Source organism: Pleurodeles waltl, chromosome 11 (assembly GCF_031143425.1).
Source record: "Pleurodeles waltl isolate 20211129_DDA chromosome 11, aPleWal1.hap1.20221129, whole genome shotgun sequence".
Lineage (NCBI taxonomy): Eukaryota > Metazoa > Chordata > Amphibia > Caudata > Salamandridae > Pleurodeles > Pleurodeles waltl.
In genome coordinates this window covers 804,717,306-804,737,086 of record NC_090450.1, presented here as the reverse complement: position 1 = coordinate 804,737,086, position 19,781 = coordinate 804,717,306, and the positions used below count along the sequence as shown (strand labels likewise).

The 19,781-nt window shown below is 45.8% G+C and overlaps 1 protein-coding gene across 4 annotated transcripts in view; it reads right to left on the bottom strand.

The window, feature by feature from the left end:
• EMID1 (EMI domain containing 1) overlaps positions 1–11,207 on the bottom strand; it is a 421,712-nt gene extending 410,505 nt beyond the window's left edge. For 3 of the 4 annotated variants that reach the window (XM_069214564.1, XM_069214561.1, XM_069214562.1), the window contains exon 1: positions 10,447–11,001. In XM_069214564.1, coding sequence (XP_069070665.1) covers positions 10,447–10,613 — 167 coding nt within the window. In that variant the 5' untranslated portion in view covers positions 10,614–11,001. Of the gene's footprint in view, positions 1–10,446 lie in introns of all 4 variants that reach the window. The other variant, XM_069214563.1, reaches the window with a different exon arrangement.
• Positions 11,208–19,781: the final 8,574 nt, after the last annotated feature.

Below are 19,781 nucleotides of genomic sequence, written 5' to 3'. Positions count from 1 at the left end.
ATTGTGAGTTCAGAGACCCTAAACTCCAAATTTGTATCTACTCTCAAAGGGAATCTGCGCTTTAAGGATATTTAAAGGCAGCCCCCATGTTAACCTATGAGAGGGATAGGCCTTGCACAGTGAAAACCAAATTTGGCAGTATTTCACTGTTAGGACATATAAAACACATATATGTCCTACCCTAAACATACACTGCACCCTGCCCCTGGGGCTACCTAGGGCCTAACTTAGGGGTGCCTTACATGTAGTAAAAGGGAAGGTTGAGGCCTGGCAAGTGGGTACACCTGCCAAGACGAATTGTCAGTTTAAAACTGCACACACAGACACTGCAATGGCAGGTCTGAGTCATGTTTACAGGGCTACTAATGTGGGTGGCACAACCAGTGCTGCAAGCCCACTAGTAGCATTTGATTCACAGGCCCTAGGCACCTCTAGGGCACGTTACTAGGAACTTCTTAGTAAATCAAATATGCCAATTATGGATAAACCAATCCACAGTACAATTTTATATGGGGAGCACTTGCACTTTAGCACTGATTAGCAGTGGTAAAGTGCGCAGAGACAATAACCCAGCAAAAACAGAGTAAAAAACCAGGAGGTCATAAGGCAAAAAGACAGGGGAGACACGCCAAAAAGCTGCCAGGTCAAACACTGCAGCACTGGGGTTACACACCCGGCAGAACCAGGGATACATACACTGCAGTAGCACCGCTGCAAAGGCTGCAGCACCAGAGTTAGATATACTGCAGCACTAAACCTGCAAATATCTCAGTCCTCGAACTGCAAATGCTGCAGCACTGGGGACACACTCCATGCAGAACCAGCGATGCAAATACTGCAGTAGCAGAGCGGCAAAGACTGTAAGTACCAGGGCTACATATACTGGAGCATTAAAGCTGCAAGTATCTCAGTACCAGAACTGGAAATGCTGCAGCATTGGGCTACACACCCTGCACAACAGGGATGTATATACTGCAGTAGCACAGCTGCAAAGGCTGCAGCATCTGAGCTACATATACTGCAGCACTAAACCTGCAAATATCTCAGTCCTAGAACTGCAAATGCTGCAGCACTGCGGCTACACACCCTGCAGAACCAGATGCAAATACTGCACTATTAGACTTATATGTACTGCAGTATCAGATGTGCAAATTCTGCAGTGTTAGAGCTGCACATACTACATTACAGGAGTTGCATATACTCTAGGACTAGAACTGGAAATACTACAGTACTAGGAACTCATGCATGGCACGTCCAGAGCTGTACATATTGCACATCTAGAGCTACACTGTCTGCAGCAGTAGATCTGCATATACTACATATTTAGAACTGCATGTGGTGCTGCAGTAGCAGAGGTGCACAAGCGCAGAAGAACAGCACACACCACAAGACCAAAGCAGCACACGCAGAAGTACTAGAGCTCTGCAATCTGTAGGTCCAAAGCTGTACATACTGCAGAGCCAGACCCACTGATGTTGGTGAACAAATATTAATAATAAAATATCAGAAAATAAATTATATAAATGACATGTACTGAAATGGCACATAAAAAAAAAATGATGCTAGAAAGGTAAAACGTGCATGTTTGCAATGGGGTAGACATGGTGGTGTCCACCATAGCGGGTTCTATGTGAAATAATAAATAACTTTGAAAACATATTTTGATGAGTCATAACCACTTGTACTGACAAAAAATAATTATTTGAAATTATTATTGACTGATGAAATAATGTACTAAATATGTTTTGAAATATATAATATTTGAGGGTAGTAGATGTCACTGCCTTATTATGTGTCACCTAAGCCTAATTTAGGAGGTCACACGCCCACACTAATGCTGCTGGACCAGTGGCATAAATACTCCAAGGCCACCTGAAAGACAAATACTGCAGTACTAGAGATAAACTTGCAGCAGGAGCAGAGCAGCACATGCTGCTGCACACACTGTACAAGAGCCATGCATGCTGCAGAAGAGAGCCACGCGTACTTTGGATGGAGAGCTAAGCAAACTGAAGGAGTACCGCATATTACAAGAGGGGCGCCACACATACTGTACTCTGGCACTCACAAACATTTGCCTTGAAAGCTGCACCAGTCCAATTGTCCATTGTGGAGAACTCCACACAGGGGGAATAATGTTGTGTTAATGCATCCTTTTTTCTTTGAAGGGAAAATAGTTCTCCACATGGGCAATGCCCTTCCCCTGCACTCTCACTAAATCTGAGGGTGATCCAGTCCCCTTTTCAATTTAAAAATAAATTTACATCAGCTCTTGGCTGAAGTAAAAATATGACCCTTGCTGGGGTATAAATAGGAAGCAGAGGTGAATGCCATCAAACGTCCTTATTTGTGGGTGTTCACTAACTTCCAAGGCTAACTATGCCTTGAAAAGCCCCACTATCACATCCTTTTAGTGGGATTTGTGGGTGTGGAGATCTCCTGACCCTCAGTGGAGATCTCAAAACATATAAATGGGCTGCCAATAATCCATAACTCCTGGAATACGTATGTAAGTGAGGTAAATTTGGTCAAAAACATTTGTAACAATCAACAAAGAAGAGGGGATGAGAAGGATGTCAGTCCAGCGCACATCCTCCCATACAGTAAGTGTCCATAAATTAGTGTGCGGTTCCATATCATGGCCAGCTGGAGCAAATTCTGGTCACCGGACTCGTGCAGGTCAACATGGGTAATCTTCATAGGAACTCAAACCCTCATCCATGAAGGTGGCATGGTCCCTCAATCAATCAATCATTTGTAAAGCGCGCTACTCACCCGCTAGGGTCTCAAGGCGGTTGGAAAGGACTGCTACTGCTCGAATAACCAGGTCTTGAGGCGTTTCCTGAAGGTGAGGGAGTCCTCGGTGTGTCGTAGGTGGGCGGGGAGGGTGTTCCAGGTCTTGGCGGCGAGGTGGGAGAAGGATCTGCGGCCGGCTGTAGTTTGATGGATGCGAGGGACGGCGGCGAGGTAAAGGTTGGCGGAACGGAGTTGGCGGGTGGGAGTTTGGAAGGTAAGTCGCTCGTTGAGGTAAGCAGGGCCCGTGTTGAATTGCTAGTGACCCTTCAGAAGATGTATGGGTCATGAAACATGATGATCATCTGATGAACTCTGGCACTATTATCCTCCCATGAATTCCCACTGTCCTTAAACATTAACAAAGGCATTCACTTGGAATAAATAAAGGTGTCTTTAGTTCATGTTCATTATCCATTGTTCAGTCCAATTTACCGTTTTGGGATTGTCCCCAAAAAACGAAAGTGCATTTGTCTGGTAATCCACACCACTGGGAAGAGGAAAAGATCTCGGGCAAAGATCTGCCTCTGTCTGCGCTTCCAAATGATATCTTTGTTGAACAGCAGAGTCCGGTGACCAGAATTTGGTCTACTGGACCATCATTATGGAACCGCACACTCAGTTATGGACACTCATAATGGTATGTGCCTATGAGAGGATGTTACTTGAACGACCAAATGTACCTTTGTGAATAGGCCCCACTGCTGAGATATTGACACATACACTACGGAAGAGCCACACAGTGCTGGGACACAACCACACATACAACAAGAGCAAAGACACACATATGGTAAAAAGAGACATACATTACAAAAGCAGAACCACACATCCTGCAGGGCCAAATGCACTAATACGGCAAGTTCAGAGACAAACATACAGCAGGAGTAGAGTCGTTCATCTATTTTAAGAGGACCGGCGCCACTGATACAGCCGGCCAAAAACACACAAACTCAGGTGTAACGTCAATAATACTGCAGAGCAACATATACTGCATGGCCCTAACCACACACCCTAAAGGACGAGAGCCGCACACACTAACCATGGGTTCATATGCTGCAAAAGGAGAGGTGCACATATTGCAGGAGCAGAGTCAAACATACTGCTGAAGAACTACAGGTGCTGCTGGGGCAGAGTCATATTTAATATAAGCGAAGAGCGACACACAGTGCAGGAGTACAGCCACACGCAACACAGGTACAGTGCGCGCACACTGCAGGGGCACAGCCACGCACAACACAGGTACAGTGCGACGCACACTGCAGGGGCACAGCCTGCTGGGGCACAGCTACACACAACACAGGTACAGTGCGACGCACACTGCAGGGGCACAGCCTGCTGGGGCACAGCTACACACAACACAGGTACAGTGCGACGCACACTGCAGGGGCACAGCCACGCACACTGCAGGGGCACAGCCACGCACAGCACAGGTACAGTGCGACGCACACTGCAGGGGCACAGCCTGCTGGGGCACAGCTACACACAACACAGGTACAGTGCGACGCACACTGCAGGGGCACAGCCTGCTGGGGCACAGCTACACACAACACAGGTACGGTGCGACGCACACTGCAGGGGCACAGCCACGCACAACACAGGTACAGTGCGACGCACACTGCAGGGGCACAGCCTGCTGGGGCACAGCTACACACAACACAGGTACAGTGCGACGCACACTGCAGGGGCACAGCCACGCACAACACAGGTACAGTGCGACGCACACTGCAGGAGCACAGCCACACATATTGCAAAAGAAGAGCCACACATGCTGCTTATGCGAGCCCACTCATAATACAGGTGCAGAAGAACACACACTGTGGGAGCAGAGCCACACATAATACAGGCACAGTGTGACACACTAGAGGAGCAGAGCCGCACACACTGCAGAAAAAGAGCCACACAAGCTGCTTAAGCATAATTTAGGTGAGAACAACACACTGTAGGAGCAGAACCACACATACTGCAGAAGAACTACACACGTTGCTGGGGCAGAGACATACACATTACAGGTATATTGTGACACACACTGCAGGAGCAGAGCCACACATAATACAGGCACAGTGTGACACACACTGGAGGAACAGAGCCGCACATACTGCAGAAGAAGAGCCACACAAGCTGCTTAAGCATAATTTAGGTGAGAACAACACACTGCAGGAGCAGAACCACACAAACTGCAGAAGAACTACAGATGCTGCAAGGGCAGAGACACACACAATACAGGTGCAGAGAGACACACACTGCAGGAGCAGAACCACACATACTGCAGAAGAACTACAGACGTTGCTGGGGCAGAGACACACACAATACAGGTGCAGAGAGACACACATTGCAGGAGCAGAACCACGCATACTGCAGAAGAACTACAGACGTTGCTGGGGCAGAGACATACACATTACAGGTATATTGTGACACACACTGCAGGAGCAGAGCCACACATACTGCTTACACAGATCCACGCATAATACAGGTGCAGAATAACGCACACTGCAGGAGCAGAGCCACACATAATATACAGGTACAATGTGGCACATACTGCAGGAGCAGAGGCGCACACACTGCAGAAGAACAACAGATGCTTCTGGGACATAGACCCACATGATACAAGCGAAGAGCGATACACTGCAGAAGCAGAGCCCCATATACTGCAGAAGAAAAACTACACATGCAGTTTGACAGAGCCACACATTATACAGGTGCAGAGCTACACACACTGGAGAACAGAGACACACGAGCAAAACCACACATACTACAGAATAACTAGCCATGCTGCTGGGGCAGAGCCACACATAAAACAGGCTGAGTGCGACACACACTGTAGGAGCATCAGGACCATTAAGGAGGAGATTAAACTCTGCTTCTTCACTAAGAAACACAGTTTTATCGGAAAACGAATGATATTTTAGGTTATGCCTACACTCTTTATAAAACAAAAAAATATATATTATTGAAAATGTGTGTGTGACTGTTTAGCCAAAATCTAACTTATCTCACTGTTCGATATATTTTTATCATGCATAGTTTATTTTATTTGGATTTAATGTCTAATTATTATTTCTAACTATTGTAATTTATATATTTTATATACAATAGACATTATTTGACTGCATAGTGTATCGTTGTTTTAAAGGTGAAACATAGCTGCCATGCTTAGTTGGCCACCTTGGAGCAGTAAAACAGGAGGGAGGAGATGCGGCCTAGCAGGGTGGGAGATGTAGTCTAGGAACTCGAACTGCCACCTTTGGAACCTTGGGGCACAGGTTCGAATCCTGCCGCTGCCTTTTAGGCCCCAAAGTATGTGATTCTGGGAAAATCACTTAATATCTCTATGCCAAAATGTGTGTAAAACTATTTGTGTAATCCCCACTTGATGCACACAATCCTACAGTCTCTAAAAGCCTCAGATAATGTACAGCTTCACAGCTGGGTGTACGCTACATAAATAACAATACATACACACAAGCACAATCCTATTCAATGATTGTCACTTAGTAAACATCACATTAGGCAAACATCTTGAAATGTTCAAGTGTTTAATGCACCAATGCTGTACTGATTCAAGGTGGCCAACACAATGCTTCTAAACATGGTGGAAAGGTAAGATGACGCACTGTGAACAGTACTATTAAATATGGGCACCCAGTTTATCAATAGTGGCTGCAGAGGACATCCAGCACACTGCTGATGGAATGAACTGTCTGTGCTGCTCAAGGGGTCTTAAAAAAAGGAGAGTGAAGACATAAGGGAGATCTATAAAAGGAAAAATTGAAACCTACAGGACTAACCACCAGTCCAGACACTGAAGCACATTAATTTTCAAGCAGATGTGCACATCTGATCAGGCAAAATCACAGGGCAATAGAGCAAATGGCAGAAATTAGCTGAACCATTGTCCCATGCAACGTGCAGCCTTGGAGAGAAGCAGAATGTGAATGACCCAACAAACCTCATCTATGGTCTGTCACAGTTAGTAACCAGCACCAAAAATATTGCTTACTACAGTAACCTGTGAGATGCCATGTACACAATGCTTGCCTATAGACATTAAGACAGTGAAACGACAAGCCACCCTTAAAAGGCTTATTGGCTTTAACGTATGCTTTTCACAATAAAATAAGTCAGGTCTACTGTCTTTGTCATAACTTTCCATAACAAGCAGATAAGTCTTGTGGCACCTAACATAACTTTCCCAAATGAACCAGCCAAACCTATAATCTTTTGATGATGGCTTGTCAAGATCACTAACTTAGGTATATCAAGCACAGGTTTCTACAGTGCAATCACCAAATAGAAATATTACAAATACTAAAAAAAACAATTGGCAAAATAATATGCAACCTCTCTTTCGAAGCCCTCTCAACAAGTATTATCGCAGTGCTAATCTTCTACAGCAAGGGTTTAAGGGGAAGAGCGGACACATAACCCTTTCCTCCTAAATGAATCTCTGAGATTCCATGTAACAAAATACCAGTCTATAGCCTTCAACAAAGTGTAATAACAACCCACCTTAAACGCCTACTGGTTTTAATAAACGCACTTCACAATGAGTAAGTCGGGCCCACTATGCTTGTCATCACATTTTATAACAAACAGATCAGACCTATGGCATCTGGAATAGCTTTTCCCAATAAACCAATCCAGCCTATAGATTTCATCATTGGCTTGGTGCCATAACCAACTGAGGCCTCCTGCATTGCATATAAGCTGGCAACCATCAGGCACACTTATAAAATTACAAATATATACACAGTTGAAATTCCCCAAACAATATACCAACCATATGAAAAAGGCGTAACAAGCATTTTCACATTGCAAACCTTTAACTCCTAACATTTATCAGAGGGGGTAACCAACACCAAAACCCTTTTCTACTATGATAATCAGAGTGATTTACATTTGCTACAGCCTTTCACAAAGACTAATGACAATCCGCCCTTAAATGGCTATTGGCTTTAACAAACAAATGTTCCTAACAAACATACCAGACCTATGCTAATCAGTGGTCTGCACTATTCCAGCCATGGGGCTATGGTGAGCCCTAGTCTGCACTCTATCCACTGTGAGCAGGTGTAGCACTGTTCCCACTATGGGCACTGGCCTGCACTATTTCAGCCAGGGCTATGGTGAGCACTGGTCTGCACTATTTCCACTGTGAGCAGGGGGCAGCACTAGTCCCACTATGTGCACTAGTCTGCACTATTCCAACCATGGGGCACAGGTGAGCATTATCCCAGCCACGGGACTATGGTGAGCACTGGTCTGTACTATTCCAACCATGGGGCTGTGGTCAGCCCTAGTCTGCACTATTGCCACTGGTCTGCACTATTCCAACCATGGGGCTATGGTGAGCACTGGTCTGCACTATTCCAACCGTGGGACTATGGTGAGCATTGGCCTACACTATTCCAACCCTGGGGCTGTGGTCAGCCCTAGTCTCCACCATTTCCACTGTGTGCAGGGGGGAGCACTAGTCCCACTATGAGCACTGCTCTACGGTGTTCCTATTGTGAGAACCGGCTTGCACTATTTCCAGAGCCAGGACAGCATGGTTGCACGAGGCACTGCACTGGCATTACTCTAAGGACCCGTCAAGTACTATTCACCAATTTACACATCAGGTCTACACTAATCTCGTCTGCATTCCTCGAACCTTTACAACACGCGATGCTGACACTACTCACAATGTCAGCACGCATTCTTACATCAGAGCTGCGCTGCCTGCTCCCAGTTTTCACTATTCTGTGCTCCGTCAGCATTACCTGCTCCAGGCGACTGGCTGACTACACTCTCAAACGAAACTTGACGTGGCCCCCCTGCGAAGTCCCTAGAGGAGGCTCCCTCCCACTGGACCCAGTCAGAGGCCAGCCGCCACAGTCTACTGTGCTGAGGGGTGGGGGAGGCCTGGAGCTCGGCATTGCCACTTTAAGAGCTATTCTTCAAGCGCGTCTGTACTTCTATACACCCAAAGTTCCCGTTGGTCCGTACTATTCTCCCCTCTGCTCACAGGGTCGATTGGTTTGCTCTGCTCTCGGCACCGCTCCTTACTACTCACAGAACCAGTGTGCAGAGCCCACGGTGCATGTCTGCACTTCTCTCCGTGCATGCTTGTGCTAGTGTCTGCACTGCTCTCGGCGCCCGCTTGCACTAATTCAGCACCCTCAGTGCACATTTGCATTGCTGCTGACATCTATAGGCATTACAACGGTGTGCACGTGCCGCTCTGCTCCACTCTCAGAGGGAGTCAATGTGCACAACACGGCGCCGGAAGCGGCACCCGGCTTCACTACATTACTTTCTGTGCCTCAGACACTTTATGTCCACTAACTGTGCTGTTTTCTGAGGTTGTCTGTCCCGTTCTCGGCGCCAATCTGCACTATTTTCTGAACGTGTTTGCACTACGTTCAGCTACAATCTAGTTCCTGAACTTGCACGCACTACGTTCAGCGACAGTCTGCACTACTTTCATTGTCGGTCTGCACCATAATCTGAGTTTGTATGCACCATGCTCAGTTACAAGCTGCACTATATGTTCTGAATTCTACGTTCAGTGCCGGTCTGCACGCTTTTTGAAATTCTCTGCACCATGGTCAGTGGTTGTTTGCACTAGTTTCTTAACTTTTCAGCACTACGCTCAGTGCCGGTATCCACTATTTTCCGAACTTGCCTGCTTTACTTTCTCAGGTTGTCTGGACTATGCTCACTGCCTAGCTGCAGTATTCTCTGAATTTGTCTGCACCCTGCCCAGTACCTGTCTGCACTATTAATGGACACGTGCGTACTACTAACGGAGCCTGTCTGCGCTCCCCTCAGCACCTCGTCAAGCCAACTATCATGCAATCAGTATAGTGGCAGTGCGCCCCCTTTTGTCTGACCCTGGCTCAGCGGCGGTCTGCACTATTTTCTTAACTTGTCTCAACTATATACCCAGTGGATGGCCTGCACTATTTTCTGAACTTGTTCGCGTAATACTCAGTGCCGACCTAAACTATTTTCCGAACTTATCTGCACTGTGCTCAGCGGCTGTCTGCACGCTCTTCTGATCTTGTCGGCACCATGATGAGAGCTGGTCTGCACTATTTACCGAACTTGGCTGCGTTATGCCCAGCAGCGTTGTGCACTATTTCCTAAACGTGTGTGCACTACGCCCAGCAGCGGTGTGCACTATTTCCAGAACATGTCTGCACTATGCCCTGCAGCGGTGTGCACTATTTTCTAAACTTGTCTGCACTATGCCCAGCAGCGGTGTGCACTATTTTCTGAACTTGTCTGCACTATGCCCAGCAGCGGTGTGCGCTATTCTCAGAACTTGTCTGCACTATGACCATCAGCAGTGTGCTCTATTTTCTGAACTAGTGTGCACTATGCCCAGCAGCAGTGTGCTCTATTTTCTGAACTAGTGTGCACTATGCCCAGCAGCAGTGTGCACTATTTCCCGAACTTACACTACTCTCAGTGCCTATTTCTAATGTGTGCAGGGGAGCACTGGCCCCACTATGAAGGGGTCTGCGCTCCTTCAGCCTCCTGTCCCTCCTCCCCGTCAGTCCCTCGGCGTTCTTCCTGTGAAGTCTCACGCCTTGGGCGTGGGGATGCGCAGCTCACACACATTTCGGAAGTGACAGATGAGCGCAGGGGCGCGAAGGCTCGAGTCCTCACCTTCTGCTGGGGACGAGATGCTCCTTCCCGGGCTGGGGTCCCCCGAGCGCCTGCTTGTAGTGCAGCCCCGGGCTCCAGGTGGGGGTCACCGCTAGCAGCAGGGGGCCAAGGCAGAGCAAACTTCGCAGCAGCAACCAGCACCAGCTGCACGGCAGGCAAGTCCTCATCCTGGACGTCTGTCCCGGTCCCCAGTCAGGGGGCACCACCGCCACCTAAGAGGCACAGGGTATAGGAAGGGAACCCTAAGTGACCCCCCCCCTCCTCCGGCGACAAGAAGAGAGGTCTGCAGCTCCCAGACAACTCACACAGTTCAAGCTCACCCCTCCACAAGCGAGGAGAAGCGCAGCACCCCTGCCTGCACAGAGAGCGCCCCGGGGTGGGCTGGGGTCGTGAGGTAACTTTTCAGCACAGTCTAGAGCGCACACTTGCCTACAGACAAGGTGGACGGGAGGTGGGCTGTGGGGTACTTCAGGCCTCCCGCACAGACTCCCTGACTCCCTCCGGCACGGGCCAGTGCGGTCCGCCTCCCTCCCGTGTCTGGAGCGGGCTTCCACTGGAAGCTGCCGCCGCTGCTCTCTCCTGGCCGAGGGGACTCTGGCAGCAGGGAGGTGATTAGACGGATCCCAGCCCGGCCCCCTTTTTTCAATCCTGCGCTGGATTAAGGAACCCAAACAATCCGAGGCTGTCTTGAAAGGGAGCCGGTCGCCCGTCCCTCGGCTGCCCCCACCCCTCCTATCCCTGTGCGGGACAGTGCTTGATTTAATGTTCTCAGTCTGCCCCGGCACCAGCCAGCACCCCCTCCCCCGCCTCCACTCCCCCTCTTTACTTCCCATTGGCGACTGGCTTTTATTCTTAAAACGGTAGCGGGCCGACCCCTCCCCTCTCCCACCACCCACACTTCAAGCTCAAGTACACACACGATTCGTCCGGTATCCCACTGTGGGTAAGGGGGTCGCTGCATGGCGTTTTCAAACCTAGCAGCGCCAAGCACTTGCCTAGATGACATCCCACCAGAATATCATGTTTACATTTCACCCTACAACAGGTTTGCACGCAGACCATCTATTAAGATATTGCGAAGGTAAGCACAGTACCATAGAGAGTTGGTCATGGGCCCTAGTGCAAGGAAGGAAATGGGTCCCCTGGCTGCAGTTTGAATTATAACATGCAGCAATAATCAGGGTTCAGTGGACCCCTTAGGGCCTCTGGGCCCGGTGGGCCTGCACCTGCTGCATCATTGGAATCTGCGCCTCTGGGTTAGAATATGCAGCAATGTAGAGATTTATTTACATGAATAGTAAATATATACTTACCTATATATACTTACCTTCATAATATTGTTGTAGCCAATATTATATTTTTGCACTCTTTATTCTGACATTCAGCCAAATCAAGGCCCTAGGCACATGGCGTCAGAGCGCATTACAACATTTACCAATGGTACAAACTACTGTTGTGTAGCCATTTTAGTTATAGCTCTATGCACGTTATTTTAGCATACTAGGCCTGCCGCGGTGCGCTTTAATCTAGATACATTTAATTCAGCTTTGCTTTTATTATTCTTACAATAGCCACTTTTGCAGTCTTGTTTTATTTCTCTCTAGCTGTTTTTGCCTAGACTAGCACTATATTCTCAAACAGGACATACTTGCTCACTCTGTGCTTCTTTCAAGGCTGCAGTAAGATAGGTTGCCAGTGAACAAGGTACAAGGTTTGTCTATGACATTCATAGAAAAACACACATCATTACGTAGGGACATTTTCTCAAAACATCAGCTGTTTTATTATATAAACACTTCCCTGTCCCTTACATGTTAGAGCTGTGGTCTAAAAACTTTTTAATGCTGCGCCCCCCGTTGAAAAATAAAAATCATTGGGGCCCCCTCAGAATTTTTCACAATTATTTTATAAAGATGGCAATGTTTAAATATGTCTAGACCTATTTAAACATTGCAGTTAAGTACTGTTACCTTTTTAAAAATGCAATAACAAGCTTCTGCTTAAAACAAAGTCATGTTATCTGTATAATGCTTCTTTTGGCCAGTGTCTGGCGCCTTCCCTGTGATCACTTGAGGCCCCCCAGTTTGAAGACTTCTGCATTAGAGGGAGATTCCAGCCAGAGAACCACAACTGTATGCTGATTGCTGAATGCTTCGCTACAGCTACTTATGCAGACTTCAGGCCTTTGCTCAGGTATGGGGAATGATGTGCGCTCAAGGGAACCTGAAGGTCAGAATTAGAGCTTAACACGCTGTGCTCTATTATAGCCTAGGTAGGAATTAGTCTATTGACTCTAGTGACAACATGGTAGTGTTATTTCTATGCTTTACTCTCCTTGTCACAATTTTAATCTTGTCATGCTGTATTGTCCTGGTTATTGCAGCCCATGCTTTGCTATCTAAGATGCAGTCGCTTCATTAAAATCTTATTGAAATATATACTGCCTCTTCATTGTCATCGTGTATGTGAGACTAATGTAACTGAGAGAAATGGATGAGACCTGAGTGACCACGGTTTGCCTGAGAAATCAATTATGTCATGCGCTCGGCTGCCAAATCATCCTTGCCCTTGGGCAACAGGTGTCACCTGTAGTGGGTAAGACTCAGTCTCCCACACCGCATGCGATTCTGCCGCTCAAAATCCAGGAGTCTCATTAGAATAATGAGAGCCTACGCAACACTACAAGTGGAAAATAAGACAATTAATGTCATCTGCAGGATTTCCAGTGCAGTGAGGCAGGTAATAGAGACATTCACCGTGCTCTTTGGATGGTCAGGGTCAGCGCTAGGGGCAGCTCCTCTAAGGGCCTTAAAGTACTGATCAGGTCTTGCTTGAAGCAACAGATTGACAAGGCCTGCCTAATTTATACTGGGGGACTATTCCATCTCCGTGGCATGTTTACAGAGAAAGACTGAGGATAGAGGTCTTTCCAAACCTGTGAGTGTCCAGCGCGAGCAGAGCTTGGCTTACAAGGATTCCGTTTTTGCCAAAGATTTGGAGCTTTTGTGACACATTTTGGGTTGTTTAGGCTGACCACCTTGTAGGTAATGCATGAATTCTTGGAAGATGAGTGCTATTCCATGGTAAGACACCCAGTGGATGTAAGGACAGGTGGGATAAGCTGAAAGCTATTTGTATTAGAAACCAGGACCATCTTCAGAGGAGCTAAGGGAGGGCTAAGGTGTGTATGGCAAACTTCATGTCAGGTTTGGAAGGAAGGGCTTGAAACCTCGGAGAAGTGTAAAAGTATTTGGGGTGTTTCTGGCTTTGTCTTTGACGTGAAGGTCAAGGCGGAGTAGTTTGCCAAGTGAAACCAATGAATTTTGTTGTGCCAGTGAGAGCCGCCCCTTTTGCTTTCATTCTATCACTGCTTCCACGAGAGGATGGGGTGACAGGTGGTTTCCTCTCCGAAAGGGATGGTGTCATCCAGTGTACCCCCTGTCAAACAGTAAAAGCTTGAACTGTAGCCATGTACCCATCTGTGTCAGTCGAGGCTCGCAGAAGGGAAAAGGGATGGGGTGGCGCAGTGCGTGGCGGGGGATGAAAAAAAATATAGTAATTTTAAAAAAAGTACCTTTCTCGCTGTTCCGATGCTCCTATGGCTGCCAGAAGTTGCAGGTACAGGCTCACAGGCGACCCTACGGCCAATCCTAACGCTACTTTCATGCATGAAAACAGCGTTAGGATTGGACAGGGCACCCTGGCTGAGCGCTCCGAGGCACAGTGGATGTCTCTGCTTGCTGTCTCCAACCCGGCAACACAGTGCCGGGTTGGGGAGAGCCTAGTGCGCATGTGTGTTTGGCTAACCCGAGACGTCCGGCCAAAAATACATGCGCACTGAGGGGAGTACTGTGCACTCCCCCTAGGTCCCTGCCACACCCTATGGCGCATCCCTTTTACAACAACATCATAATAAATATAGTTTATTATGATTTTGTTGTAAAAGTTTTGCAGCTGCTGCTGCTGTCCCTGAAGTGTGCAAAAGAGAGAGCGGCGGGAAGGAGAACTTCTCATCATTTGGTTCCATCGACCCACTCACAAGGAGGTTCTGACAACGTTTTACTTGGTGAACAGGCACGGTGATGAATATACTTGCCCTTCACCCTTTTTAGTGCCAGTAGCCTCAGGCATATGGCCCTGAACTTGGGTAGCTGGCAATGATCTCGCAATAGTACCTGCTTCCCTTCACAGGTTCTGTACGTTCGGGCCAATTAAAAATAAAAACAAATATTTTTCCACATCCCTGCATGAAGGCATATGGGAAATTATATGCCTATCGTAAAAACCGGGAGAAAAAAGGGAAATGGATAAAGAGAAATCCAGGCCTAGGTTACCCTTATGGGTGGATTTGTCCCAATCAGGGGAAGTTTCTGTGATCTGGCACCAGGGGATACCAAGGCTTTGAAGAGATTCAGGACCAGTCTTCAAAGTGGTTCTGTCAAATCTATGAGTTCATGCTTCAGTACATGGAGAGAAGCTGTGGAAGCAATCCCCTCATAAGTACATTAATTCTGTTCAAATAAAAAAATAAAAAAACACACACATAGACATAAACTTCAGGTTTTTTCCAAATGGGAATATACTATCTTACAATAGTTCACTTCACTTGATGAACCAGGGGTGGCTCCTTCGCAATGGCAAAGAAGCGTCACCCCCCTGGTTAAGCCAGCAGCTGAAAGATAAAACAATAGTTTACTATTGTTTTATTTTTCATCTGCTGGCTCAGCCAGCAACATTTGCAGGGTTGGGCGGGCTGGACCATGGGAAGGGGAGAGAGGAGGGGGAGTGGAGTCCACTTAAGAGCGCATGTGTGTTTGGCCGGCTGTCCTAGACCAGCCACACATGCGCACTTAGGTTTCTCCAACCCGGCTGTGTTACACAGTCGGGTTGGAGAAACTGCACAGACTCCCATGCAGAGTCTGAGCGTCAGACCAAGCCGCTCAGACCAATCCTGGTGCCGCTCTCATGCTAGGTTTAGCATGAGAGCAGTGCCAGGATTGCATGGGGAGCCTGTGCTGGTGTCCCAGGGGCTGCTGGGGCACCAACACAATCGAGAGGGAACAGAAGCGAGGTGGCCAGCGTCGGAAAGGTGAGTTTTTTAAAAATTATTATTTTCTGTTTTACTCCCCCATCCCCCTGTCCTCCCCTCCCCTTGAGATTTACAGTGGCCGCTGCTGAATATAGTTCCAAAATGGTGCTGTGTGCGCAGTGCAAAAAATGCTTGTGCAATAAGGTAACACACATGAAAGAGATATACAGCAAACGATAATCAATTCCAAATTGCTCCAATATGGCTACATGATGTAAGAGTGTGTTTCAGCTGGATAGGTGTAGAACTCAGTTTGTTTGTCTCAACGCAATCATGTACTATCAGACCTGCCAACTTATAAACTTATTTCACCCTGATAAAGGGTGGGGTCTCGGAGGGGGTGTGTCCTCATGCCGATAGTTACTTAAGAGGCATTCTGCCCTTCACCAAGACCATCATCCCCTCTCCCCCAAAAAGTTTTAAAAAAAACCTTAATGGACATGGTTGCTCAGAGCTTCAAAAGACGAGCTGGAATGGCACTTTATGCAGAGGTTTCCAGCTTGTTTTCTCTTCCACCATGTGATTTTTGCTCCTCACTGGGTGACCGTGTGAAAGGAGCCAAAATCATGTGCCATACGCTGACACCGTGTGCATTGGCAGGTCTGTAGTACAGTCATTTCTATTTTTGCTAAGTGACCTTCCACTGATATCATATTCTGTGTGTGGACACATTAAAAGAACGTTCTACTTTATCAGAAGATGTGTAAATGTATTGGATCATGCATATGTAGACAAAGATCTGTGTCAATTTGGTTGGGAAGATATTGATGGGGTGCTAAAACCTTCAAACTTTCTAAAGCCTCTACCCACAGAACTTACACGTTCATGTACTGGCAAAACCTGTGCTACAAAAAGATCTCCCTGTCAATATGCTTTACTCAAATGTTCAACATTCTGCAAATTTACCACAAGCGATTGCCGAAACAAATAAAGTGAACTATGAAACTGTGACTAAAGTAAACATTATGTTTTTCATATTCAGATCATAAACATTGTTTGGTGTATACATAAAAGGATGTTTCATTTCTATATATGTCTCTTCTTCCTCTCTTATAACCGCCATTTTGGAAAATGGCAGAAGGGCTGCTCTGAGGCATTAGTTTCTGTCTCTATAAGACTACTTGATCCCAAAAAGCTAAGTTTTGACACCAAAATGAAGTATATAGGTCTCATGGTTCCAGATATATTACATCATCACGGCAACATATCTGCCATTTTTTAAAATGTGCAGACAAAATCAGCCTGGATTAGCAATGCCTACCCAGGCTAAATTACTTCTCTAATGATACAAAAACACAAATCGAAAATGAAAATCTCTGGACCACAATTTTTTATGTAGGTATATCAAGGGGTCAGGACTATAAAGATTCACACACATAAGTCAAGTGTAGAAAGGGTTGTGCTTGGCCCAGTTTGCAGAGCCATAGTACAGCAGTGGTAAAATACTTCAACCCCTATGGTTGTGGTCCAGTAGGCCCTGACAGCCCGTGCCCTGCTGAACAGGGTCTGACACCACCTCTCTCATTAGAGGTCCTCTCCTGTAGCCTGGGCCTATTACTCAGGCAGAAAGTCTTTAAGAACTAGTTTAGCGGTTAACAGTAGGCAACATGGCAATAATGTTATACTAAACCCCTAGTATAGTCTTTCATTTACAACTGAAATTATGTCCGTGGTATAAGCGGCCTGTAATGCATGACCCTCTGCTGTTGCTGACATTAGCAACTGCCACATGGATCTGTCACAAACACTGTTCTATACCTTTTAAAATTCTCTGGAAATGAAATAAAGCTGACAAATAAGTATTTAATATGGAGTACAACCAGGGATCATTAGGAAAGCCAACTAACCAATTACATATTTTTCTACATCAGCTGATTGAACAATATGAACTGGCACATTGCGGGGAAGGTGAGGAGATATCTTCTACCTCCATGAAGGATAGAAAAACTCAAAATAAACTGCATTCTGTTACCAGTGATGCATTCCTTTTAACAAAATTGAAGGGTGGTCACAGTATTACTTGTATCTTTTTCGATTCGTGTTGCATCGAGTTTGCCAAGCAATCTGGGCCCAATAACAGACAGCGATTTCTGAGTATCAGATTTCTTCATCTGCAGATGCATGAACTTGTTTCATACCAAAAGGAGAGCTATAATTATGAGCTATCATGTAGGTTGGCAAAGCTATCCAAGATACTATAATTCATATGGTTTTTATTTTCCTCTCTGCCTGTTTGTGGAAAGAAGACTGTATCTTAGACCTTTTTGTATGTCTTGCCAACAGAGAGCTTCAAATGTCTGTTGTTGAAGACCTTTTGTGAAGAATACAATACATAGAGTGGTCTTTAGGTCAGAGCCTTACCCGTGACTGGATAGTTTTCTTGTCTATCTCACTTCCCTGCTTCTGATTCAATTGATTTTTCCCTGTTCTTAAGCATGTCCGACCCCAGAAGCCTTCCGATCTTTGCATATTTTAAGTGTACAGCCTGTATCCTCCTCCACTGTTGATGTCAAACATTGCACTGCAGTGCACATAAGGGACTATTTTTACTCTATGCACACCCCTCTTGTAGCCTGTCTCATCAGTTAAAAACCACCCCCAGTGCCCACTTCACCCCAGCTGCCTCAAGCTCTGAGCAATTTTAAAGAGTTCAAGATAGGTCTAGTGCAGATGCATGCATGCGTGATGGCATATCTGAATACATTTTTTTGTGTTTTAACAAAATACATTCAAAATGTCTATTGCTGAAGCACACATATCCGTACTGGACAAACATGAATGCATTTTCTTAAAGCATAAACATTCATTCATTCAAAGATGACCTCGGAACATGTAAACACCCAGCGACTATTCAGGAAAAAAAAACATTGGCAAATTCAATAGCTTTCACAGTTACGACTTACTGGCTTTTTCAGTGCTTGTTTTTAGTAAAAGTATATTAACTATCAAAGATGCTCTCAGTTTGTATGGGTGGAGGAGGTCTGTGGCAGGTTGGGGGGGCAATGGATAATGTAATCTTGTATAAAGATCTACAATGAATTCAGTCTTTTAAATAAACAGTGACACGATTCAGTGTACACTGTTTTAAGCAGTTCCAGGCCAGAGATTGCTCAGCGAACTCAGATTGTCAAAATTAGAGTCTTTTACCAATGGTGTCTGGCAGCTTTACCTTACTATTCAGCCGAAAAGTGAGCACAGAGTACAAGGTAGCAAAGTCGAGTGGCCCAAGACTTACTAAGGTGAGATGGTACAGTATAGAGCCTCAGAACTCAAAGCAGCATATAATATCTATCAATAATTAATTGTCCTGCCAGAACTTTTACTGTGGAAGGAAAAGATTTTACTATTAGTGCATAACACAATACCGTACATAAAATCAAAGGACACGAATATGGAAAACAGTTACTAAGGTGACTTCTTAAGGCAAATGCAGGCAGTCGATGTCTCACTGAGACAGCTCTCGTGGTAGTTTCAGGAACCAGAGAGCTAGGTTACTGGCATCATAAACATCTGCTAGCTCGTCGGTCCTTAATAAGTAAACTTACAAGGGGACGCGTATAGGTCGATGAACTTTTGGTTCGTATAGGGTGTTCTTACCACAGTTTCGTACAGAATCAATAATCAACAAACAATATTCAATAACCATTAGTCAAATCAACAACTAATGGAGTCAGTAAATTTCACACATCATGACTCTTCAGCCATGAATAACCACACCCTTAATTATAAGTTTAGTAAGTTTGTTCCCTATTCGTTAACAATACTAAGTCGTGAATTTTAATCATCAACTCTAATCAGTGCTTTAAATGGTCCGGTACTCACCGGTACTGAGTACCGGCACTTTTTTATTTTGAGAGGGAGAGTACCGGCACATCTCAGGAAAAACGTAATACTTTTAATTGGATAGTACCGGCACTTCTCAGAAACAAGCAGGTACTCTATTACAGAGTACCTGCACTTCTATTTTTCCATTTAAAGCACTGACTCTAATCAAAACAATTCTAATAATACTTGTTAATCAGCAAGTCGCAGAAGATGTGATCTAATCAAAGCTTGAATCAGAAGACATTCTAGTGCATCAACACAGAACATTAGTAAAACCCAATTCAGCAAAACTATGACATCCATAAGGTTCAACAAAATAAATTGTCAACCATTTGTCTCGATAATTTGTCAGTCGTCATGTGAGTAACCTCAACTATCTCAGATTAGTATCAGCATGTGGGGCTTCATGCAAAACAACTGT